At 41.3% G+C, this 27,200-nt stretch overlaps 1 protein-coding gene across 4 annotated transcripts; it reads left to right on the forward strand.

The window, feature by feature from the left end:
• Nucleotides 1–281: 281 nt before the first annotated feature.
• On the forward strand, nucleotides 282–27,200 carry LOC310822942 (alpha-2-macroglobulin-like). Of its 4 annotated transcripts, none has more exons than XM_083695525.1 (36): nucleotides 282–396; nucleotides 1,376–1,559; nucleotides 6,743–6,899; nucleotides 7,104–7,156; nucleotides 7,400–7,420; nucleotides 7,595–7,763; nucleotides 8,286–8,370; nucleotides 9,957–10,077; nucleotides 10,265–10,379; nucleotides 10,520–10,629; nucleotides 10,822–10,989; nucleotides 11,099–11,332; nucleotides 11,492–11,555; nucleotides 11,765–11,910; nucleotides 13,392–13,541; nucleotides 13,700–13,909; nucleotides 14,102–14,180; nucleotides 14,577–14,709; nucleotides 16,268–16,493; nucleotides 16,743–16,869; nucleotides 17,108–17,229; nucleotides 17,334–17,385; nucleotides 17,722–17,805; nucleotides 17,942–18,118; nucleotides 19,684–19,765; nucleotides 19,904–20,060; nucleotides 20,542–20,616; nucleotides 20,746–20,914; nucleotides 20,991–21,187; nucleotides 22,217–22,432; nucleotides 24,567–24,685; nucleotides 24,860–24,950; nucleotides 25,090–25,158; nucleotides 26,387–26,492; nucleotides 26,751–26,792; nucleotides 27,064–27,200. In XM_083695525.1, exons 1-36 carry the CDS (start codon nucleotides 311–313, stop codon nucleotides 27,084–27,086), a joined length of 4,419 nt encoding a protein of 1,472 aa, XP_083551651.1. In that variant the 5' UTR covers nucleotides 282–310; the 3' UTR covers nucleotides 27,087–27,200. The 4 variants fall into 4 exon arrangements, with proteins under 4 accessions (XP_083551651.1, XP_083551652.1, XP_083551653.1 ...); XM_083695526.1 differs by having other exon boundaries at nucleotides 14,586–14,709; XM_083695527.1 differs by having other exon boundaries at nucleotides 14,595–14,709.

Consider the following 27,200-nt stretch of genomic DNA (forward strand, 5'->3'; position numbering starts at 1 on the left):
GTCCCTATTCTAAACTTTGGAAGAACAGCCTGCGGAGATGTGGTAATGATCCATCTATCACTACCCACTGAGCCAGTTTCGAACGACTCTAATTGCGACACTCTCCCTATATTAGATCCTCTCCAGAATTAGGAAGAGGGAGGAGGCTGGTTGATCCAACAGATTTGGAAGGGAGTGTCTGCCGTGCATTCGGATATAAACAGCACCGTTTGTGCAACTTTTTTTTGACCCGCTGGCCAGGCAACGGGGAAAGAGGAGCGTTTTAAAGTACGCAAGAAAGATTGGCTCTACTGCCGAGAGTATCGCTGCCATGGCGCTTGATCTAAACATGTTCTGCGTTGTTTTAATCGCGTCTGTGCTTTTGCAAACTGCGACATCGAGCAACTTCAATGAATCGTAAGTATGCCTACTAAATAACATTTTATGAAGTAGATATAGAGAAAGAACAGAGGAAGCGTAGGCTATGTGCATCTGGAGTAGTTAAGTCTTATACATTGTTGTTTCATCCTTATGGTATTTATTCATGCCGCTGTAGCGGCGCACAATGCAATTGCATGCTGTGCGTTTGATTTGATGTAGGCTACAGGTGGTAAACTGGGCTGTACCTGTAGAAGGCTTTTATAAAGACATCTGGTTATGATTATCTGAATCTTTCATTTAAAGACATTATAGAAGAGGTGTGGCCTCAGGACAACAATTATGCAATCACACATGGTGTACAACATTTCTCTCTCTCTCTCTCTCTCTCTCTCTCTCTCTCTCTCTCTCTCTCTCTCTCTCTCTGTGTCTCTATTATCCTTAAACCTTAATATGTTTCACAATATATGTTTGGGTTGCAAGTCCTCACAACTTAGTATGACACATCACAGGTTAAAATGGACAGGTCAGATTTAACCATTATTTTTTACAGGTTGTCATGTTGAGGCCAAGGTCTCTCTTTCAGATGAGTTGTCCCTTTGTTCCACTGTAGTTACTCCCAAGGACAGAACAGAAAAACAACTCATTACTATTCCCAACCACACTTTCTAAAACAGAATTAACAGAGTCCTTAATTTCTCATTTGTTGGCCTCTTGTGTGGGCCAAACAGCCAAATGAGGTACAGATCACGTTTCCCCTACTTGAAAACATTAAGGGGGTATGTCTGCATCACCAAGGCATAGACGAAAAGCAAGAATGGTGTATGAGAGACTGACAGCATTATTGCTCCAAGCAGTAATAATGGGTATATTAAATTATTGAATTGAATCTCAATTGATCCACCTGAATTTACCAAACTGAAACTGCAGCTGGCCCCAAGCTTCATTGATACTTGCTTGCTTTGAAGACAACCTCTCTGGGTGCTCTCATCTCTACTCTTGTGTTGTGTCTCTGCAGCATCTACCTGGTGACGGTCAGCTCCCAGGTGGTCGGCGGCAGCTCAGAGACACTGTGCGCTCAGGTGCACCAGCCCACGGAGCCTCTCTCACTAAAGGTCACTCTGGAGATGGAGGGAGCAGCCAACGTCACTCTACTGGAGGAGTCAATCACTCAGGACTTCTATCGCTGCATACCTTTCCAGGTGTGTGTGTGTGTGTGTGTGTGTGTGTGTGTGTGTGTGTGTGTGTGTGTGTGTGTGTGTGTGTGTGTGTGTGTGTGTGTGTGTGTGTGTGTGTGGTCATTGTTTACTTAATTAACACTATGACCGGACTCATCAGCTATAACAGTCACTGACACTTTGAAACTGGTTTCTTTCCTGTTGTTATGCAACACTGTGCCTCGCTCCATATTGATCTGCTCTTAGTGGAGCAGTAACCCCCATCTGTTGAAGTCAGATTTGCAGTAGATTTAAACGTGATTTTACTCTACTGGTGATTCTCTTTCAGCAGCCAAACAAAAGACTCTTTTTGCCACAGGCAAGCTACCTGCATTCCTCTGATAAAATGCCTGAAACCCACCCCCACTCACAACCTCCCCTTTCACAGACTTTAATCTCTGTGGTTGCATAACACCAGTTGCATTAAGTGCAAAAAAAAACACACCAGAGGTATGTTTTACTTGTGGAAGTACTTCCAGTAAAAGCATGTGGCAAAGGTGATGTGAGTCTTGTTACTTCACTCAAACAGACACACTACTATAATGATTTTATCAGTTAGAACACATTGATTATACACTTGAGGGCGATCACAAACATTTTTTTTTTAAACTAAGTGGTTGTAATCAGTCATGTTCTGACTAGTCAAGACTTCTGTTGCTGAACGTTTACAGTACACTGCATTATGCAAAACGATCCAACCTATGAACAGCCATACTAGCAGTTATCTTAATCCTACTCTGCTCCTGAGTTTATCTGCCTTTGACAATGGGCCCACTATCCTCAAACCTCTCTCTGTTAGAGGGCTAGAGCTGTATGGCCATATAGTGCCCTTATGTCATCATATACCGTACATGTCAGATGCACTGCTCTGTCCCTTAACATTACAACTGATCGTCCTAAGAGGGTGAATAGAGATGAGTCGTATTGCATCACAATGTGTTGTGCATCATATTGCATAGCAGGGCCAGAGATGCTGTCACTCTTCTGTTGGTTCTGTATAGCTAGATCAGACACTGATCAGAGAATCTCTGAATGAGAGGATTAGATTGATAGAAGCAAGATGAAGAAAATTCCATCTGGTCATCGGTGGGAATGCTGGAGGTTCCACCGTTTACATTTCACATTTAAGCAATTTAGCAAATGCTTTTATCCAAAGCGACTTACAATAATTTGTGAACACCAGATGGGCTGCAGCATTCTGTATGAGCTGCAGAGGTCTGATGGCGGCGGCAGGGAGCCCGGACAGAAGTGAGTTGCAGTAGTCTAGGCGGGAGATGACAAGTGCCTGGACCAGAAGTTGCACTGCTTCTCTTGTGAGAAATGGCCGTATCCTTCGAATGTTGGAAAGGAAGAATCTACAGGAGCGGGCCATCACTGTGATGTTAGTTGCACAGGACAGTTGGTTGTCCAGGATCACCCCAAGATTCTTTGCTGTCTAGGAGAGTGACACTGTGATGGAGAAGTCTTGGAGAGGGCATGCTTTCCTATGAAGGAAGAAGAGCCTTGTCTTGTCAAGACTGAGCTTGAGGTGGTGAGCAGACATCCAGGTAGAGATATCTGTGAGACACAGAGACATGTCACCAACGGTGTGTCAGAGGGGGGGGAAAGAGATAAAAAGTTGAGTGTCGTCAGCTTAGCAGTGGTAGGAGAAACCGTGTGAGGAAATTACAGAGGCAAGATTTTTGGTATACAGAGAGAACAATAAGGGTCCGAGGACAAAGCCCTGGGGGAGACCAGTGGTGAGGGTGCGTGATGTGGACAGCGACCCTCTCTGCGTTACAGTCGTGTCTACTCTAACTGGATCTACTTGTAGTTGGAAAGGGAATTTCAATTGAGTTTTAATTGTCTTTATTTCTCCCCAGTGTGTACTGCTATGGAGAACCTTGAGGTCTCAAATATCATTTTAACAAATGAGTAAGGAGATGAAATGTTGAGTGAAATGATCTTGAGATACCGAAAAAAAGAAAAAAAAAAAGAAAAAAAAAAAGGGATGAGGGATGATATGTTTGAAGAGATGAGTGTATGTAACAGTCTAATCATAATAGGCAGATCCTTCCCGTTCTTTCTCTTACAAAAAATAGTAATCCACCCTGAGCGATTGGCCAGGTAGGATACAAACCAGGAGCGTGCAGAGCCTGAGATGCCCAGCTCTGACAGGGTAGAGAGAAGGATCTGGTGGTTTACTGTGTCAAACGCAGCAGACAAGTCCAGAAGAACAGAGGTGAGGGATGATGCTCTGGCAGTGTGGCAAGGAGAGCAGTCTCAGTAGAGTGAGCAGCCCGGAAGCTGGATTGATGCGGGTCAATGAGATTGTTCTGAAAGAGATAATGTGAGAGTTGGTTACAAACAGCACTTTCAAGAGTTTTAGATAAGAATGAAAGAAGGGATACTGGTCTGTTGTTTTGGACAACAGATGGGTCAAGTGATGGCTTCTTGAGAAGAGATTTGACTCTGGCTGTCTTAAAGGCAGCCAGGACAGAGCCAGTGGTCAGGGAGGAATTGATGAGGGTGGTAAGGAAAGGAAGAATGTCGTTCGAGATGGATTGGAGAAGGGGTGATAGGATGGGATCGAGAGGGCAGGTGGTTGCCCTATTGGATGAGACAGGTTTTAGGACGTCATCAGGGGAGTGAGGGGAAAGAGATTATAAACCACAGCCAAATCTACTAGTGGTAGTAGTGATGGCACGAGGTTGTGTGAAAGAGCTGCTAATGTCATCAGCCTTCTTTACAAAGTAGGTGACAGTCATCTGCAAAGAGGGAGGGGAAGGTGGGTTGAGGTGTGAGGAGAATGTGGCAAACAGTTTCGTTGGGTCAGAGGCAGATGATTTTTAGAATGGTAGAAAGAGGCTTTGGCAGCAGTCACAGAAGAGGAGAACTTCAGGAGGAGAGCGTGATAAGATGCTCGGTCATTGGGATGGTCAGTTTTCCCCCCCATTTCCTCTCAGCTGCTCAAAGGCCTGTTCTACTAGCTTGCAGGCAATTAGACGGCCATGGTGCTTGGGGAGAGGATCTTGCTGGCCTAGAGTGGGAGTGGACACAGTCAAAAGATGAGGACAGAGTAGATATGAGGATGGAGGAGGCAGCATCAGTAGACAAAAGGGAGAAGGTTTCAGTCAAGGGTAGGAATGATAGAACAGAATATGAGCGAGAGAGAGAGAGGTGGTCTGCAGGTTGCAGCGGGTAGTAACAGAATGGGAGTTTGAATGGGAGGGGATGAAATCTAAGGGGAAGGGAGAAGGATACAATAGGGATAACAATAATGTTGGAGTGTGTGCACAAAACAAGATTACATTACATTTATTTTATTTGTTCCAAGTTTTAACGAAAATCGAGCTTTAGCCTGCCCAGCAAACAGACCTGTGTCATTACAACAGAGATCCGAGCAAAACAAATCTCACTTTTGGCACGTCTCTATTCACAGATTCAGTCAAAGTTACGGCTGACGTAATGTACCATGGGAGGCATTATGCACTGCGCCGCGGTCCCTGCGCGCCTCCTTTCCCCTCAACATATTTAGGAGAAAATACACGGCTGCAGTCGGATGGACCCTGTAGCCTATACTGATGATTTGTGTAAATTGCATTTGTATGAATTTGTATTGAGAGCCTCAGGTATTCAGTAGTTATTGCCAAGTCCAAAAGGTTGTATTTGCGGCAATATGGAATTGGTGAAAACCAAGGGGAATACATGTCTGCTATTGTGACATTTTCATTCCAGTCGGCCATACGGAACAAAAAGACACGCCTCTGCTGTGGAAGACATTGAAGAGACGTGGCCAAATTAGTTGTCAATCATGGTTGTCATTTTATTTTCTCAATGGTATCCTATTCGTCACCAAAAATATCCGACTCTGCCTCTCTCGCCAGAGAGGATGGAGAGAGCAAACGGCGGATGGTTAGAGCCACCTAAAATCCAGTGTGACTGGAGTGAGATGTGTTTTTGTACTAGTTTTATCATTGAAACAAGAGACAAAAGTTCCCGAGCCAGCCAGGAGTTGAACGTTTAATTTTAGGATATACTGTATGATTGATGGTGAAGAAATCTTTTTCTTGATTAACAAAAATAAGCGCTATACAAAATAAATGCATTATTATTATTATTATTATTATTATTACATTGTCTGGACAAGAGAATGCTGCCCTTGCTGAAAATGTGGACATTTGCACCCTATTATAACTGTTTTAATGATAACAAATGTAGACTACTTTTCTATCCACTCTCAATCCCACTGAAACCCGACATCCTTACTGCTGTCTCGCATGAGTAACTTCATTCTGTTACATTATTAAAGCCGACTCGTGCTTATTCATGTCAGACTGCGCTAAAACATTTCCCCATTTTTCTGCGCTTTGAAAGAATGTGTGATGACGGCATGAGGAGATAGCTCTTGGCTCCATTGCTTGGTCTTAAAAGAACCTGATATTTAAACCATTTCCACTCTTCATCTCTGTAATTCGTGAGCTGCTATAATAAACTTGATTTTGCCAATCTATCCGATAAAGCACACCATTCTCTTTTCAAACATCCTTCACAGCTCTTGTCACCACCTTGTGATGGCTTTCGGCAGCACTTCACACCATGTGTCCGCTGCAGAGGTGCTACACTGAGGTGTAGCCCGCTGCGATGTCAGTGTGCTCGTATTAAACCCCTGCCAATTACATGCTACCCCCTCGACCAGAGCCGATTTTTATTTTAACTTGAGGTCATGGTAAAATAGCATTTTGGGTATTCTTAATGAATCTAGGATCCAATATGATCGATTGTCTGTCACATAGGGATGAGCAAAGCATTGTCAATCATTATTAACCATGAAGTATCTTTTGGAGTCAGATATAACATAATGTTAACTTGTGTTAATTGGTCATGTGACCGCTTCAACACGTTCATAACCGTTTGACGCAATCATTGGGAATAAATGTATGTCTTTTATGTTTGACCTGTTCTCTATTCTTCAGTGTTTTATTTCAAAGTCTTCAAAGCAACAAGGAATAAAGCTAGCATTGGTGACAAAGATACCGAAAGCAAATAATCAGCCATGTGGCCATTCTCTGTCCTTCCTCGATGGACTCCCACAGACTTTCTCCCATTGACTCCCTTGTCTGTGTGCAGAGACTGAGTATTGCTTAAAATCCTAAGAAACCTTACATTTTTCCTTGGCCATGTTCCAGGTCCCTTCTGTGGTTGGTGATACCGTGGCCACCATCCATGTTACAGTCCAAGGGGACAAGGAGTCGATGAACAAAAATACCAAGATGCTGATTAGGCGCTCCACATTCATCAACATTGTCCAGACAGACAAGCCTATCTACAAACCAGGACAGACTGGTAATATCACCTTTTTTTTTTTCTTTAAATCTAAATGCCCATGTAATCTGCTTTGTAAATGTTCTTCAGTGTTGATTTTAATGTTTACAATACAAGTATACCAGGACATGAACAAAATGCATTATACATCAATACAGCATGTAGGTATGTGTATTGAGAGAGAGCTGCTTGTCTCTGAATGACACATTTTGTGACCTTTTCCAGTCCAGTTCCGAATCGTTTCGCTGGACTCCAGTTTATTGCCCTACAATCAGATGGTGAGATGTTTTCTTTTGTAGCATTTGCATGTGAGAATCTAGAGTCCACAGTTTTATAAGTAGTTGTTATATTCTAAAATGGTGACTTATGATGGCCGACTGCAGTTTAAAGAGGAGAGAAATTAAAGCGCTTTTTACAACTCTTTATTAAAGTGGTTTATTGAAACAATTTACTGCCCAGGTACCATCCCCACATGTAGTGCATGTGTGTAACTGTTGAATGTACTTTTGTGTTTTTTCTAGTACCAAACAGTGGAACTTCAGGTAAGAATCATTTACATCTATTTTGCCTAAACCCAATCTACTGCTGAGTAAATGCAATATAAATCAATCCAATAGAATTACATCATCGAATGAATGACTTACAGTGCCTCTAAAAAACAAACACAAAAAAACCTGAAAGGACCTGTTTTTCAACCTGTTTTAACCTGTCTGCAGGACCCCAACTCCAACCGCATTGCCCAGTGGTTGAACCAATCAACTGTCAGTGGCATTCTGGACCTGTCCCACCCTACGACCCCTGAGGCAACGCAAGGCCGTTACTTCATCACCACCTGGAATGAAAGGGGCGAACAGACCAGCCATAGCTTTGACATCAAAGAATATGGTCAGGATGTCGTCTATGGCCTTGTTGATTTACTTCTAAATGTGATTCACTGAAGCATAAACCATAAACACACTTGCATAAAAAGAAATACCTCATACGCTTTACCTCCTCAATCAATCTAATTTTCAATCAATCAAATGTATTTGCACTTTTTACATAGACAAATGTCGCGAAGTGCTCCACAACAAGAACAATACTAAACGATAACAAATGTTAATAAATGTGTCAACATTTCAGTCTGTGACCTTTTTCAAGGCTTTGGTCACACTTAACATTAAGTTGCCCCTATAACTGTGTAATAACATGGTTCTTACTCTAGTAACAAAATGTATTCGCATGCTGTTGCACAGTACATTTATGATTGGTATATAATTACATGGTAATGGAATTGCTGCACAAGAACAATTAGTTATTCCGGTAACCAGATCTATGCAATTAATTTAATAGGTATTTGGTCTGTTATACAGCTTGTGATGAAAGTGACTATGAAAGAGTGATTCTAACGTTTGTACTTTCTTTTAGTTCTGCCCAAGTATGAGGTGAAAGTTCACCTTCCCAACGTCATTACAATTCTGGACAAAGAAGCAACACTGAGGGTTTGTGGAAAGTAAGTGACTTCTTTTTACTTTCCACAATACTTTATACAGATTTTTTTTGTTCAGTCAGAACACTTGTGCTGTTTAAATAGATAGTGGGGAGCCCATAAACTTCAAACCCCCCGTAGGTAGGTAAAATACGAGCAAACCTGCAGGGGGAAGCTGGGGAGGCGAACCAGCCAGTGGCGAACAACTGCTCAGCTATGGTGGAGTCTAGCATAACTCAAATGTGACATGATTGCATAACGTGAGATCAGCTGTCTATCCCTGACAGCCAGCTGCTCTCCTCCTTAAAGTGTCTTGCCTAAACCTTCGTGAACTTCAATTCAGTCAGGACACTTACGTTGTTTAGATGTAAAGTTTAATGAATACATTAGGTTTGGCGTAAATGGATGGCTCCACTCTGATATAGCTCCCTGCTTGAAGTTAAAAAACATTATATACAAATAATATACATAGCAGGGAGCCCATACTTCAAACAGCAAAATCATCGTATTGTAGGGCAGGTTCTTACTTTAGAAACGCATTTTCCTTCTAATCTCTAGGATCATCAGCACCCATGTGATGTACAAAGCAGAACTACTTATGTTATCTGGTACATGGGAATATTCTACCTTGTGAACTATTCTACAGTGAATCCATCACTGCTTTCCTGCATGTTGTCTCAGGATTGGCCAGGGGATGTCAAGAAACAACCTCATGGTTTTGTGCTAGAACACAGACAACGTCTACGACCCACCATGGATGATTATTGTGATCTGCCTGGTCATTTTACTTTTATTACGCAATCAGTACCCAGCCACCACCTGCTAATAGTAACTGTTTCATCACATACTTTTCTCTTTTATTCAACAGCAGTATCACTGTTTTGTTAACTACTGTTATAACTATTGTTAACTACTGTTATAACCATTGCCATCACGTCTCTATATCACACATTACTGCGCACCTTTTGGGCTTCACAATTTCTTTAGAATTCAATCTAATGTAGCGTTCATACGCAGCTGAAAACATCCACCCATCGGCCTGTAAAGTAAGCTGTTATTTGCTGCACTCCATTGCATCTCCATGTTATATGTACTCAGCGCTTGTGCTTGACACTGTCTTTTGGTTCCATCCACTTGACATTCTTATGACGCTTATGAGAAATGTGTGCATGTGTACTGGACCACCCGGTAGGTGAAATCTAACGAGTGGTCAATCATAATGCAGCTCAAGTTCAACAGCGTATTCTCACGTGTATGAAAAAAGTTACCTAACAAGAACCCCAACCAGATGACGGGAAGAGCATGCCCGAAAAACATACTTGCATAGCCAGTGGCGAACAAATGCTCAACTATGGTGGAGTCTAGCATAACTTGGCTCTTATAGCCTGTCCCATGAACTCCATCCAATGTGACATGATTGCATAACGTGAGATCATCTGTCTGTCCCTGACAGCCGGCAGCTCTCCTCCTTAAAGTGTCTTGCCTGAACCTTCGTGAACATCAATTTTGCATGGTTGCTAATTTTTTGTAATTCATGTACTCAAATACTCATTTGTCATTCCTTTTAAGTTATTATTATTGACGAAATCCTCTGTTGGCTTGGTCCGTAGATACACTTATGGGAAACCAGTGTTGGGGTCTGTGAAGGCTAAGATTTGCAGAAGAGTCTACACTTACTGGTTCTCAGACTCTAAAGAAAACACTGGTATCTGCAAGAATTTTCAAATGACAGTGAGTTTTCTTGATTCCACCTTGAAAGAGCTTGTTATGTCAATCATCCTGATTTCATGTAAAATTCACTGCTGTTCTCAAATGTTAGCTGAATGGAAATATGTTATTGAACTCAAGCCGACACCAACACCTAACTTCATATCATGTGTGATGGGAATTTTATTACTGTGTTTTTTTGTTTTCATAGACTGACAAGACTGGTTGTGCAACACAAATTGTTGACGTGACTGAGTTTGCTCTCACTAAAACAAGATTTGATGACAGTTTCGAGGTGGAGACAGAGATGGAGGAATACGGGACAGGTACAATACTATCAGATCCTAAATGCACACACAACGTTATCAACAACAGATGTTTAGCTGGCACTTATAAACAGTATCAACAGGCATTTACACATTGTGTGTCTGTTCATCTCTAATCACTACATGTGTTCTTCCTCCAGGGGTTGTCCTGAAAGGGAGTGGCAGGGCCAGCTTCACAAACGATATCCGAACGGTCACTTTTGAGGGTGTGCCGGCAGCATACAAGCCAGGGATTGCATTTGAGGGAAAGGTGCTGAGACTTATGCATCAACCTATTATTAAAAGAACTGCATGCAGAATGCGCAGTGTAAATGTCAAGCCATTCTCTGATCACTACATATGCTTTTAATCCCTGCAAGGACATGTAGGCAATGTGTGTTGAATGTCAAGTGTCTTGGAGTTGAGATGGTGGTGTAGCTCTAGTCATCATGTGTGTTTTCAGATCAAAGTCACTGGTCCAGACTCCGCTCCTGCTGCCAACGAGCCTGTGTATCTGATTGTGCATAACCAAGGTACGTCTGAGAACTGGACCCTAACTACAGACAGCAAGGGCATGGTTCCTTTCTCCCTGGACACTGCCCTATGGAACCCTGATGGTGTAGTCATAAAGGTTAGTCTCTCTCGTCTGTCTGTCTGTCTTAGTCTTTCTCTCTCTGTCTAAGAATTTATTTAAAAAAAAGTGTCCATTCTTATTCTTTGATCTGCATTTCTTTTAACAGGCTCGTCATACAAAGACTGAAGATAATGCGTATGTGCGTGATTTGCGAGTACCAGAGTATAGATCTGCTTACCACTATCCAACAGCATTCTATTCCAAGAGCAAGAGCTTTCTTAAGATCATGCAGGGCAGTGGGACACTCCCCTGTGAGAACGATGGTACGGTCCGTGCAAGTTACATCATCCAGGGGAAAGAATTGAAGAAGGGACAGGAGGCCCTGGACTTCTTTTATATGGTATATGGTCATTAAATGGTGTTGTATACAGTACTTGACATTAGACGAATAATTCGTAATTTGAAGATATATGGCTGTCTCGTGTGTTCATGGTCATCTTTAAACTTTACTGATGTAGCTAATAGCAGTAAGGTAAAGTCTGACTGTGGTGTGTCTCAGGTGATGTCTAGAGGCAGCGTCGTGCTGCATGGGCGTCTCCCAGTGGCAGTCAAGGAAGGGACAGGTAAACTAGACATGGATTCTCCTAAATGCCTTTACCCCCCTTTCTGTTCATGACACCCAGTCTGTTTATTTACCCATTTCTGTTTAACATCCAGAGTCCCACTTCATTAGTAGAAATACCTCCCTTTTAAAAAAAAATAATAATTACAATTTGTCATGACTATAAGGAAAATATCATCCAGTTTACATCTCCATTATCTCCTGTTCCAGTGAACAAAGGGGAGCTGTCTGTATCACTGCAGAGGATGGCTGACCTGGCTCCGTTCGCCCAGGTCCTGGTATTTACGGTGTTGCCTGGTGGGGAGACGGTGGCAGACAGCATGGACTTCCCTATCCAGCTGTGCTTCAAGAACAAGGCAGGTTTGACTCTGATCATCTGCTGCTAGCCTGTTTGGAGTGTTGATATGTAACATCGTTTTGGAGCAACATATGCACAACTATGTTTTTTGGCAAACATCTTTTTGTTGGTTTTGACGTACACACACATAAACAATACTTACAAAGGGAAGATTAAGTAGGAACGTTGTGTGCTTGCTCAGTTAGCTGAAAGTACACACAGTGAGATAATTCTATGAGATCTTGAAGTAAGCATCAATAAGCTTTGGAGGTTTCTCAACATTATGGAGTTTGTTGTTGAAGAAAGAGAAAGTTAGAGATAGACTGGGACAAACAGTAAACATTTATGAAAATGTTAACCCTAACCCTAAGTAATATGAAGAACTATAGTTGGACTTGCTGAACCAAGCCCACTAATAAGTATGACGGATAGCTATAGTTGGCTTGCTAGTTACTTAGCTAGAAAGATTGAATGGTAGCACCCTGTCGAGTTAGTCTACGTATATGTAAAATAATAATAATAGATTCAATTTAAAAGCGCTTTTCTCAGACTCGAGGACACTGTACAAAAATAAATAAGTAAATAAATAAATTAAATACAAAAGATAAAAAAAGAAATAAAAACAACAATGGTGGAAGAGCTCAGGCAACTATAGGGAATAGTGTTACTAAGCTAGCTAGCTAGAAACTTGCTAGCCAACAAAATAGCTAGCTAGCTGAGCTTTTTCGCTAGTGTATTAGCTATCTTCCAAATGGCTGTTTTTATCTGTGAAAATGAATTTGTAGGACTACAGGCAACACAAGGTATTGAATTTACGAGTGTTATTTTTTTTACATTTGCATAATTCAGATGTTCAACAACTGGTTGTCCACAACTGGTTGCAATGTAACAGCCTCCATGAACCAATGGGAATTTTTGGAGTTACAAAAAGATGAATAGTTTATTATTAAAAGTATAATAGGTATCAGAAAGCTTTTTACAGGGTTAACAATTTCGATTTTTCTGCACATTTTAAAGTTGAGTGGAGTGTGTCACTTAAAGGTTGTACAAACAGCAGCATTCCAATTATATAATCTTTTAGTCACCATAGACCTCTGTAAAATTAGCATTTTTAAGTGATTATATTAAATGTGAATATAATGTAAGCAACATAAGTTAGATTTACATTCTAAAGTTGGAATGGTATGTTTACCGTAAAAGCTGAAGGAGGTGTAGCAGACAGAAGAAAATTAAGTATCACAAATAACTGTATCGGATTGCTATTGATAGACACAAACAACATTTTATACAAGGGTAAAATACAGTATTGTTAGAGTATTACTTTACAGAACGATGGATAGATTTCTAGATGGGTAGCTAGATTGCCTATTTACGTGGTACATAAAATGTAACATGTCATCATTACAGACCCATTATACAGTACGTGTACATGACCTGATGTCTATTCTTCTATAGAGCATTATTAAGTGCTGTGTGTTTTCTGTCTCCTCTCCTGTGCAGGTGTCTGTGAGGTTTTCGGCCCTCCAAGAGTTGCCAGGAGAGAAGACGTCTCTGAGCCTGCAGGCCCATCCAGGATCCCTCTGCTCCGTCAGAGCCATCGACCAGAGTGTCCTCCTACTGCAGCCAGAGGAGGAGCTCACCATAGACTCTGTACGTACTGAACCCACCACACAGATGGCTGCCCTGATCCTGCTGTGGATGGATGGAAGGAAAGACAGATATGACGCAACAGATACCATACATTAGTATACAATAGATAGAGACAGATAGACACACATGATGTTTCAAGCTTGTTTCTCTATGTGCAGGTCTACAGCCAGCTGCCTGTCCAGAGACTGTCAGGGTATCACTATGACACAGAGGACTCTGAGCCCTACCCCTGCCTCCCTCCCATACTGGAGGTGGAAGTGCCACTAGAACCAGTACCAGAACCAGTACCAGAACAAGCCCCCGGTCGAAAAAAACGCTCCTTCTACTTCAGCCAAGATAGCAAAAATGACGTCTACAGCATCTTTAAAGTAAGAGGTTCCGGGCAAAGATGGTGTCTGTTAAGTACATACAAGAATTTGGAAAGTAGACATCCTGTACATCTATAATGCGTCTTCTGAAAAAAGTACACAAAAGTATTTTGCAAATGTACTGTATATATTATTAATTATATGGTTTCTACTCCTGTTCATTGTTTAATGTTCTGCACTTTCCCTGCTTAGGAAGTTGGAATGAAGATTGTGACAAACTCTGATGTGAAGAAACCTTTTAACTGTTTTGTTCATGGGGAAGTGGACGACGGTATGTTATGAGAGTATTGCATAGTATCATAGTGTAAAACAAATTATGTTAAACTCCAACACGGGTTCTTGCATGCTTGGCAAAAAAAAAAAAAAATGTTACATGTAATCATTGTGGAGCAATCAAGAATGCCAGTGCGCTGGAATTTCTTGCATGTTATAGCAGTGTCTTACTTTCCCTGTGTTAACCTTGGGGATAGGTTGCTATTGAAAGTAGAGAAAGGAGCATTGTCTTATTCTCTCAAATACAGGTTTACACAGTGCCTGCCTTCATCAGAGTCATATACTAATGTTTAAACCTTGTGGTTTACAGAACTAACATATAGACATTGGCAAAAGATTATTCTTCAGATAATACTTTAGTATATGCTAGTTTATCAAATATACTAAGGTTCAGGTGATGAAGATGTTGTAGATTCTCCAGTCCCCATGGCCTTCAACGAAATGGCACCAAGCGCTGCAGAGGGGCCGAAGGAGACCGTCCGCACTTACTTCCCTGAGACCTGGATTTGGGACCTGGTGCCTGTTGGGTAAACCACAACTATGCTCCAATATCTACACTATGGTAGAAATTAATGTTGCCTGATGTATTATATACTATTTAAGTGGTAAGATAGTGTGGACATTGAAATAGAGACATTATTTTTTAAATACTGTATAAACAGAACAAGCAACCACTGGTCATATCAGCCAACGTCATGATGGTGATAATAATTTAATTTGGATGTAATGTATGAAACAAACGCTTTTCAAAGTGTTGATAACAAGAAAACAATATGAATGTTTATCTAATCCAATGTTCCTTTAGACAGCCTCGTCTGATTACTGAACCAGATCCCATTTCTCCTAAAATGGATGGAGTTAATAAGCATATCTTTGGCAATAATTAATCTCAAATTTAGATTTCAATTAAATATTTAATTTCATATCCCCAGATTTAAATTAAATATTTGTCTGAGTTTATTTCTGTAATACAGATTTAAGATTTCAATTAAATATATAGTTTATTCCTAAATATTATTTTGCACTACAGATATATAATATAAATTAACATGTATTTTTTAAATCAAATATTTAGATATAATTTCTATATTTATGTATTTGTTAAATATTTAGATCAAAACACAGATTGGTTTTCCAATTACAAATTCGAAATTCTTTATATTTTTTTTTACAGATTAAGATGTATGGATTACCCATTTGTACCTGATGTAATTTATAAATCTGAGCCAAAAATCAAGGTTAATAAATATTTAATTTAAATCTTAAACATGTTTTCACCTAAATATTTAGCCAAACATTAAATATTTAGGGTTAACCCTAAGTCTATCTTAAATATTTGCTTCCAATAATTTGTGTGACTAAATACATATTTAATGTATATCTGCAGGGCTAAATACGTATTTAAGAACAAATTATACATTTTAAATTAAATCCTAAATATGGATTACCGATTTTTAAATGTAGCTCTAGGACAGATATTGAGATTAAATCAAAAGCTGTATAATACAATGACTGGTTACATGGTGTAGCATCTCCAAAAGTAAATTGAGATAAATGTACAAAAATATTATTTACTCCTGTGATTATAGTCAAAGTGAGTAACTTATTCTCATAGTAAGAAGAGTGGTTTATTATTGCAGCAATCGAGTACATTTCACATGGAAGTCATGTAAAATTTATTGCATGAAATACATTTCTGATAGGCCCAATTTTAAAGTTATTATTGTCATGCCAAATGTGTAGAATTGCAGGAAAGGCATTTTGAAATTTCAAACATTTTCTGGGGGAGGTCCTCCTGAAAAAAGGCTTCTGCAAACTTGAAACTCATGTCCCTGACAGACTATTTAACCTTGGTTGTATGAAAAATAGATTAGAAGCTTTTAATGGTAAAGCAATACTACTTTCAGTATATGAACTGTAGGCCTCATACCCAATGGAAGTGTTTTCAAGAACATTTGTCAAGGCAAAAAATGGGGGAGGGGGGGGGGGGGTGCAGCTAGATACTTGACAATCAGGTATGGGGATGTTGGGCTAAAAGGTTGAGAACCTCTGATCTAATGTTTACCTCCCTCTCTCTCCCTCCAGAGAGACAGGCTCGGTCAGTGTAGAGAAGACCGTCCCAGACACCATCACTAAGTGGGCTGCAGGAGCCTTCTGTACCTCTCTAGTAGGTTTTGGACTGGCTCCCAACACGGGCCTCACAGCCTTCCAGCCCTTCTTCGTCAGTCTGACACTGCCCTACTCTGTCATCCGGGGAGAGGTGTTCACTCTTAAAGCCACCGTCTTCAATTATCTCTCAAAATGCATCATGGTAAGATTGGTTGTCCTTGGCTTCTGGTACCAGTATGTTGTCCTGGTATAACATTATTAATTTTGTTAACAATATTGCAACGACACTGTGTAAGGCTCGATAGCAGCTCCACCAAGGGAGTTAGCTCTCTTGGTGTTGTAGCTAGCACAGCCGGTTTGTAAGCAGAAGGCTGTGAGTTTGATACCCACTTAGGGCAAGCTACTCTACTCAGCCGTTCATTGCAATATATTTTTCCTGTGTGTCCTGTAGGTGAAGGTAACTCTGTCTGAGTCGGAGCAGTTCAGTGCCAGGCCATGCGAGGGCTGCCAGTACAGCCTGTGTCTGTGTGCTGACGAGAGCCGCACTTTCAAGTGGATCATCACCCCAACTACTCTGGGTGAGCAATGCTTTCAGCCAATTACAGGACTCTCTCAGTGGCGCTCCTGGCGGTTGTAAAAATTGGCTGTAAAATATGACTACTCAGTATCAAGGAAGCAACATACTAAAATCTGTCTGGGCTAATCAACTACAGCCAAGGTCAGGGCCAAACCAGGAAAACATGGTAAAGAAGTGGAACAGCCCATTAATGCATCTCTGTGTACCAGGTGATGAGTTACTGTGTCTCTGTGTACCAGGTGATGTGAGTGTGAAGGTGAGCGCTGAGGCTCTGCAGACAGAGGATCTGTGTGGCAACGAGGTGGTGACTGTCCCAGAGAGAGGACGCATCGACACGGTCGTCCGAACCCTGCTAGTGGAGGTGAGGATCGCTCGCTAATTGTCTGAACACTGTTAGTAGAGGTGAAGGTCTGTGCGTTTGTATCTATAGCTATGTTTATTTATGTGTCTCCCCCCCAACCCCAGGCAGAGGGAACAGAAGAGACCGTCAGCCACAACGCTCTGCTCTGCCCTGCAGGTGAGCTCCTCCCTTCCTCTCTCCTCTTGGACATCTAACACTGCATCCTAATGCACTCGATAGTGTAGGATACGGCCCAGAAAGCTTGATGTCCTCATGATTCAGCTGACATTTCTGTTAGATTTCAGAGATGTTTCAGTAGCTAGGTACTCATTAGTCATTAGGCTTTAAGTGATGGTAAGTACCTGTTCTTGTTATCTGTTTTTCTTAGATTGCAGATATGTGTAATTGAAGGTAGTTCTTCAGCTGCTTAGTGATAGGGAGAACAATCAATGAATGTCTGACTGACTCTGTCATGTCAACTGATGAATGTGTGTTTGTATGTCTTATCTCCAGAGGGGCCTTTGGAGAAGGACATCTCTCTACAGCTGCCCAAGGTGTTTGTGGAGGGATCTGCTAAAGCCTCTGTCTCTGTGCTGGGTAAGACATTTCTCCTTGAATACAGTCTCTGTTTTACAGGATTTTAGATGTGGAAAACACACACACACAAGTGTCAAGTTTGCATCCTTAACCATCACATTGTAGCTAATCCCGTACCCACCGTCCTGTCGCCCAGGTGACCTGATGGGGCGGGCCATGAAGAACCTGGGCAGCCTATTGGCTATGCCGTACGGCTGTGGAGAGCAGAACATGGTGCTCTTCGCACCCAACATCTACATCCTGTCCTACCTGCAGAGCACCAGGCAGCTGACCCAGGAGGTCCAGACCAAGGCCACCAGGTTCCTGGAGAGTGGTGGGTTACTGTGTGTTCAGACCAGAATCAGTCGCCACAAAGCAGCATGGCATCCAGAGAGATGACAAGAGTGTTACTCACTGTTTTTGTAAGGGGGCCACTTTCGGCTAAGACCCATATTAAGGGTTACCTCAGTAGTTGGATGAGAGAAAATGTCCCTTCTGCTCATTGACTGAATTCATTTTAAATGTATAGTCTGTTGATGCTATCCTTGTGAGGCAATCTAGGTGTGCATTGGTCAGTCTGTTTCTTTTTTTATTTCACAATGTTCATGGTTGAAAATGTTCCTTCACATGAATGAGTGTTGACAAAAAATGGTCACATTCTGCACACAGTGATTCAGAAGTGGATACTCTGTCTGACACAAGGCTCCAGAAATGAGCAACACCTGGTCGTAGTTCACCTTGCAATGTGTCATTTGCCTGCAGCGCCACTATCTCACTCTCTATACCAGCACGGTCAGGACAGAGGGCTGTGATGACTGGGGTTAGAGATAGATATGACATTGGCACATGAAAGGGGTTCTCAATGAACTCTTTGTACTTTGTACGTTATATCGTTGAATCGTGAGTAAAACTCCAGCTTCAACTCTTCCAACACCTGCACAAATGCATCATAGCTAAAATGTTGCAGTATGTCTGTATTGGTTGTAGTGACGGCTCTGAGTTTGGGGGAATGAACAAACTGTCTGTTCAGTGTGAACAGTGTGGTGATTCACCGTGTTCAAGTGGCAGGTTAAAAAAGGCCAGCTTTAATATCCACTGTGGATCCTCCAGCTCTGGCTCATCTCTACCCTTGCTTGCAACAAACAACAAGACATCCATCTCACCTCATTGTGAAATATCAAGTCGCACAATAAAATACCCATTTGTCCGTTTCTCTTGGAACTTTCTGTGTTCTTCTTGAATCGACCGTATCTTTCTCTCAGCCACGGGAGCCTGTTCGGAGATGTTGGGTTGCTGCCTTCCCCCACCGTTATCCTCCTGATTTTCCTGGTTCTCCGGTGGTAGTTCGTTCATAGCTGTCATCTTGTCCTCCAGCTCTTCCCCTCCATTTTCATTGTCAACAGATTTATTTCTCTTTTTAACAATAAATCGATATGTCAACCAGACTGCAAAGCTAGCTAGTAGCAAACTGATGTGTCGGTCAGTTGCTGTAGCTGACTGTTGGCAGGCAAACATTCTATTTCGGTCTTTCTGTTCATGCTGCATGCGCTATACTTCCATCTACTGTACGGTCCAGGGAACAATAGATATATTCAATGAAGTGATTCAGGCCTGCTGACTCCATTTAGGAGATTGAATTTAAATTGCATGATTGTACTGTACTATGAATGGAAAATAGAATTATCACCACAAGCCAAAGCAAATTAAGGGTTCGCAGGCCACATGCTGCACAATGAGTACCACTAATCTAGATTGTGTTGTCTGGAAGGAACACCTTGAAGTGGAGGCTTGGTGATAAAATTGCTATTTAAGACTTGAGTATCATTCAACAGCTAACTCTTACAGCAGGTTTCCCAGATGAAACCCACTCACTGGCTCATGTTGCTGTTTGTGTTGCAGGCTACCAGAGAGAGCTCAACTACAAGCATGATGACGGTTCCTACAGTGCCTTTGGGAAGAGTGATGAGTCTGGCAACACTTGGTCAGTATTATAGAAGGACATGCACTGTAGTGTGTTCAAACTGTTTACTACACTCACACTGCCAGTCAGTATGATAGGAAGACTGCACTATAATCACACTGTCCTTTATTCTATGTTTGTCTGTCTGTGTGTGTCCAGGCTGACTGCCTTCGTGATGAAGTCATTCGGAGGGGCGCGACCCTTCATCTTTGTGGATTCCGCCCATATCCTTAAGGCCATGGGGTGGCTGGCGAGTCACCAGAGGAAGGACGGCTGCATCGCCTCAGTGGGGAAGCTATTTCACAACGGCATGAAGGTTGGTTGGTTGGTTGGTTGGTTGGATGGGTGAGTGAATGATGTGGATGGATGGATACCTTTATTATGGAACTCATCCAGTCAGAGGGGGAGTAGGAACAGACCACAGAAAGAATCCTGAGAGCCCCGGAGCACTGAAGAATCCTAAGCATGTTTTAGCCAGTTGTGAAATCACCCCACCTCGCCCGCTCCCCTAACAAGTCCAGACATCTGGTGTGTATCTGAAGAGAAAGAACAGTACATTTGTATCTGGAGGGCTTTTACCTGGTTAATGTTCTCTCTGTCATGTGCATGTTGCTTTGGAATTCCAATGAGCAAGGCCAGAGGTTTTTCCCTGACCAGGAAAAGCATCTGGGCCCTAGTTAAAGGTGTTCATTTGAGCCTAGTGCTTTTCCTGGTTAAGTAGTCAGGACTCTCCTGGCCAATGAGCTGAATGTCTGACGTTGTCTGAATGTGTTGCTTGTAATCCTGTGATGTCATAGGGAGGGGTCAGTGATGACGTTTCGCTGACTGCTTACATCACTGCTGCAATGCTGGAGCTGGACTCTAACGCCACTGTAAGTGAACTAAGTCTCTCTTTCTCACAACTATCCTTTCACTCTTCGCTCAAACTCTGTTACACCTCAATCCCAACATAGACCAAATGTAACATGTAACCCTGATTGTGTCTCATGGTGTCATGTCAGACCCCCATGTTGGAGAGAAGTCTGGTGTGTCTGAGGGCAGCAGTAGCGTCTGGCCAGCTGGAGAACAGCTACACCACGGCTCTCCTCTCCTACACCTTCACTCTGGCTGGAGACCAGGACACCAGGAGTAAACTGATCACACACCTGCACAACCAGGCCAAGACCACAGGTACGTGTGTGTGTGTGTGGTGATGTGTCTATTAATGTGCTTGATATGATGACACTGACAATGAGATCTGGTACAGGGGGCACTCGTCACTGGGAGAGAGCAGAGGCTTCTGGGACGAAGACAGACTCTCTGGCAGTGGAGATGACATCATACGTGCTGCTGGCACTGCTCTCTGGGCCGACCATGCCAGGGTTCGGACTGGACTACTCCTCCAGCATTGTCCGCTGGCTGGCCCAGCAGCAGAACCCATATGGAGGCTTTGCATCCACTCAGGTACGCACACACGGGTTGGGTTAACTAACATTGCGTACCATCTCTCAGGGACATTTGTCGAAATAAAAAATTAGAAGTATAATTAAGTATACTGCCACCCATATTTAAGAACATGACAATAAAGTATATATCAGCATGAAAGTTTTCTTAAAGTGTATTTTAGTTTACATTTAAGATTTACCGTAACCTTAGTGTGTTTAATAAACTTCAAAAGACAGGAATTTAAAGTATTCAACAGTTTACTAAAGTATAAAGGTAGTATACTATTTGTAAGAAATTGAAGTGTACTTTCAAGAAATATACAGAATTACACTTAAGATATTATATTAAACTTTCAGAAAATTAACTACTGTAGCAATATACAGTATACTCACAAGTATACTGAAATACTTTCTTAGTTAAATTAGTTTAGGTATATAAAGGAGTTAAGGTATATAAAAGTATGCTTCAAAATATATGAAATTAAAGTATACTTTCAGAAAGTATACTCATAATATACTTTCCAGGGATGAAAATAAAGTGTACTTTTCATAAGTATACTGAAATACAATTTGTTAAATTAAGTTAAATGTACTTTCAGAAAGTATACTAGTAGTATCCTTTTAAAGGGATGATTTTTTTTTTACTTACGTGTACATTGTATAAAATACAAATTAAATGTCATTGCAATTAAATACATTTCTTAAAAATATACTAAAATACAACTCTGTAAGTGCATAGTCAATACATTTTAATCATACTTAAAGTACAGATAAATATGAATACACTTGAAATTTTTAGTTTTGGTACCCAGATACTCCAATTTGTTGTATTGAATGTTTTTTATTGAAAATTACAGAATTGGAATTAAATTAATTTCCAGAATTGATTGACTGACACACACACACACACACACACACACACACACACACACACACACACACACACACAGCTTACCGCCAAAGCCGTCCAATTGGTGAGAAACATGCATATGCTGTCTAAAGGCAACTCCAGCTCCATCTCCATCTCTCTCTCCATCTCTCCCACCAGGACACAGTGGTGGCGCTGCAGGCCCTGGCCAAGTACAGTGCTGCCACCTACAGCCCAGAGGGCACCAGTACAGTGAGTGTGAGTTCAGCAGGGGGTCTGAAGAGGCAGTTTACTGTGAATCAACACAACAGGCTGTTGTACCAGGAGGAGCAGCTGAAAGAGGTGCCTGGAGAATACAACGTCAAAGCAGAGGGACAGAGCTGTGTCTTAGTACAGGTTAGTCCTTCTCACTTGATTTGCAAAAAAGGGTTATATGAAGGTTACGCAGTGAGAAACGTTCATGCAACATTCTTGAAAGGTAGCCAATGTTCTTATGGTTATGATGGAACGTTTCACATTAAAGTTGCATGAGGGAATCAAAAGAGGATAAAAGTATATTCACAATTATTTTATTTTATACATCAATTAAAAGGCACAGTTGTTTAAAGCTAATAAGTTAAATAAGTACTATCTATATCTATATCTATATATCTATATCTATATATCTATATCTATATCTATATCTATATATATATATGATCATAGTGAATGGTAATGAGACAAGTTTGGTAACATTTCGAACACATACTCTTAACTGACACACACAGAAACAAGGAAAGAGACGGGTTAATATGAAAATGTAAAAGTAGCTAACTTTTCATGTGGTCATTTAATGTGGTCTGTGCTGAGTTTATAGGCTGAGTCTAGGAGTAAGCTAATTTAGACATGGCAGATTATCTCTCTCTCCCTCTCTCTCTGTGCATAGTTGCATACTTGACATGACATGTAAATGGAAGATGATTAATTGTTGGAAGACTTGGAAGATGATTAATTGTGTTTACTGACCTGGGTCAACAACAAGTCAAATACTGTCATTACTTGTGTGCCCTCTTCAACTGCTTCCCCTCTCTCCAACCTAACTACACAAAACAAGCAAGAAAATGATGATCAGCAATAGGTTTCCAATCTGAATTTGCTATTTTAGGTTATTACCATCAAGCTGACAAGAAAGTTTACCTAGCTAGCTGACTTCAAAGGTTTGCTGCGTAATAATATGCATCAGCTACATTAATTGACAGTGAGTTTGTCTGTAGCTAACGACAAGGTTACTGTGATATTATATATTTGACAGATATTTAGCTAGCATAGCTACTTACCATCCATCCTCTGCATGGCTTGATTAGCCAGGTAGCTAACGATAGCTAGCATCTTCACATTTTTTCCGATTCTAAAGATTTCTCAATGAGGCAGTCATTACGAAATGAAACAAGATGTCATAAACAAACATATTTACGTTGTTGTGTTACTTACCATAACAGCGTTAGTTTTTCAGAAACTTGGTGGACGGAGATGTCGATGTTCTCCAACTGCCATTGATGCTAACGGTTGTAAATAGAATGCTGAGAGAGTGACTGTGCGCGCGGGCGGTGCGTGCGCCCCTCCAGAGTTTCCTCTGTTCCCAAACTCGGCAGATAGGCCTACTGAAGATGAGGGCTACATGAGGCTACACCTGTATATTTTCCATCAAACTGCATATTTCACATCTCAAGCAAATAACAAATATAACATAGGAACATGCACATTGTGATATGGTGACGAGTGGATTATACAAAATGAACAATTATCGTATTTTGTCATCACCTGATATTTCTGAGCCACTGTTTGGGCAACTATATGGTGATATCAGGATGATGATGATAATAATAATAATTTTCTTTAGGCCTATAAATAAAGTCATTGCAAAGACAGAACTGTATTAAAAGTAATTCCAAATTTAAAAATGTAATCTTTTACCTTCTATATGAATGATGTGAAAATATCACATTCAATTTAAGATTTGAGTGAAACTTCAGGTGAACATTATGTACCAGTTCTTTACTTCCAACAAAATAATGTTATTTAAAAATGGTAATTGAATGTTTTAGGAACTCAGATTTCCTTAACCAACAGAGCAATGTTCCCAGAACATTATGAGAAGGAGTTTTTCTTTACAACCAAATGGATACTTCAGGGGAACGTTAACTAAGAGTTCTCTAATTCACCAAAGAAATTATAAAAATTATATTAAGTTAATTGAACGTTGAGGAAAAAAAGTACATTTCCCAGAACACAGCATTGTTCCCAGTTCAGGGGAAGGTTACTTGTCAAATAACCAAAAGACAACCTTAAGGGAACGTTACGGTAACGTTCTGTGTTAGCTGAGAAGCACCTTAATATAAATTAAAAGGTCCTTAAATTGTGAAATCAACCTCTCAAATTATGATCCACCTAATTTTGAAAGCCTAAAAAAGACCACAGGATAGTAAGTAAGGGAACAGACATGTATTTATGCATTGAGATGTCAGTGTTAATGTTAATCTTTTCTCTCCAGATCTCTATGCGTTACAACATTCCCCCTCCTCCTGACTTCTCTGCCTTCAACATCTCGACACGGACTGAGGGGAGATGCAACGGCACCAAGGCTTCTCTGACCGTGTTTGTAGATGTCAGGTTGGGATCTGTTCTATGTGAAACTAACTACTATATATACACACACACACTAATGATGGAGTTGGCTAAAGCACATCCAGTATGGAGCCAGATAAGCAGAAGAGGGCTGTAACTGTGGTTCAATGCGATTGTGTACGTAGCTGTATCTTATCATGATCTGATCCTATGTGACAGGTACAACGGTCGACGAGAGGAGACCAACATGGTGATCATCAACGTCAAGCTTCTGTCTGGATTCATCTTGGATAAGACCTCTCTAAAGCCTGTAAGTCAATACAGCAGTAGAACTGTACAGTTAACTCTCTGAGAAGTGCTCATAACATGCTTATCAGAGCAGGCTCACTATGATATCATATCAATCACAACTATCTCTTCAAATTGGAACTGTCTCCATCACCCATCAGTTGAGAGAGGACACCACTGTGAAACGTGTTGACCAGGAGGAGGGACATGTCATCATCTACCTAGACGGGGTAAGTGTTCTCATTGGCTGTAGAAAGTGACCGTGTTGTTTTGATTGGCTGTGTGTTTGCATTGTCCATATGATTAATTATTTATCCAGGGAAAACACACTGAGACCAAGGTCTCTTTTACGGCTGTACACATATAAATACAACTACAAAACAACACACATACAACACATGCCTCTGTGAGCTGGTCCCTAACCAAGGACTTAAAACAACGGTGTGGGACGAAGTGCTCTCACCACCCCTGAAGATCATTCCAAGTCTGATGAGCTTGCTAAAAGTAGCTAAATAGCTACTTAAAATCTTCTTTTGTAAGTCTGTAGACACCCTCCTAAAGACCTCTTCACCCCCACTACCCCCCCTGTACTAACCCTAACCCTTGAGACCTCTTCACCCCCACTACCCCCCTGTACAAGTTCTCTCCTGTTTTAAAAAAAAAAAAAAAAGGAAAGAAAAAGGCTTCTGGCATTATGACTGCCAATGGCCCCTGGTGTGAGCATTGATTACTTTGTCTTATGATGACTGTTGGATAGATGATTCACTTACTTAAACAAATGTAGTTGTTGTAAGACGCTTTGGATAAAGGCGTCTGCTAAATGCCGTAAATGTAAACCTGTGGGATATTAAAAAGTAGCAAGCTCTGAGTGGCTGATCACCACTGGATCGCCATGAAAGCAATGATGTGAGGTAAAATGGGAGTTTTAAAAGAAGTGCTTTATATAGAAATAAAATCCAATGATAAGCCCTTCTCGAAGTCAGACTCCCAACCCACAGACTGATACAAAAGAACATTTTGGGGGCAGAAACTATACCTAGAAATGAACTGCAGAACGATAAATCGAGTCTAGTGGTTTAAGAACTGAATGCCATGTGCATGCAAATTGTGTCACCATAGTCAAGGACAGGGAGGACTGGACAATCTTGAGAGAACTAGACTGAACTCCATCAACTCCATCAACTGAGATACATTGATTCCAATCCTGCATGTATATTATCCTGCCGTTTTGAAACCAATTACAGGCCAACTGATCCAAACCAATGGCAAATAACCTCTGCTATAGGAGGGGGGCAGTATCAACAGTATTGAAAGCCTTCATGGCTAAAAGAGGGCTGCACAGTGTGAATCAAAATGTTCACGAATGCATGCAGGAGTGGGAACATAACAATTAGCTACAGAACTTGAATGGTAACATCTACCAGCAACTGCTGTCCATCCTCTTGTTCCTTTCTCTAGCTGAAGAAGATGGAGACCAAAACCTACAGCCTGGTCATAGAGCAGGACGTGGCGGTGAGGAACCTGAAACCAGCTATAGTGAAGGTCTATGACTACTACCAGACAAGTAAGACTCTCGGCCCCTCTCTCTCTCTAACACACACACACACGCACACACACACGCACCTCAAGTCATGTAAAAAACACACTATTCTATTCCGGACATCAGTTCTGTTTCATGTATGGTGTATTTATTTCTGCCTTCTTGGAACAAGTCTCTCGTGAAGCATATTGTTGTCTCAATGGAATCACACATCTATAACTAAAGAATAGATCAAATAGAAAATTAGAAGCCAACAGACTTGTGAGACTGTTCTGTTTTCAGGTGACGAGGCTGTCAGTGACTACAGCTCCCCCTGTGCCGAGAGTAAGTTCACCACCACCTTCCTTTATACCTGAGGTTGTCAACTCCACTTATGGAGAGCTAGAGGGTTTGCAGGCGTTTGTTCCAGCCCAGCAGGATATAAATCAGGTGTGCTGGTCTGGAACAGAAGCCTGCACAACTAATACTGAAGCTCAAGAAGCGTTAGAGAACCCAGAGATTATAAATGTAGATAAGATGAATGCTAAGTATGTGAGAGGTGAGCAATGTCCTAGGTCGCAGGAAGGAATATTGAATAGATTTGTCATTTTCACAGGTGATGTCATCAATGAACTGTAAGGCAGACTGGAGGAGACTACTGCCCCCTGCTGACTCGACCAGGGTTCAACCAAGTGTTTTCCTGGAGGAATGAATGTATGTTAGACAGCTAATAGAAATCCTTTGTTTACTGTA

The sequence above is a fragment of the Argentina silus genome (assembly GCF_951799395.1).
Source record: "Argentina silus genome assembly, chromosome: X".
Classification (NCBI taxonomy): Eukaryota; Metazoa; Chordata; class Actinopteri; order Argentiniformes; family Argentinidae; genus Argentina; species Argentina silus.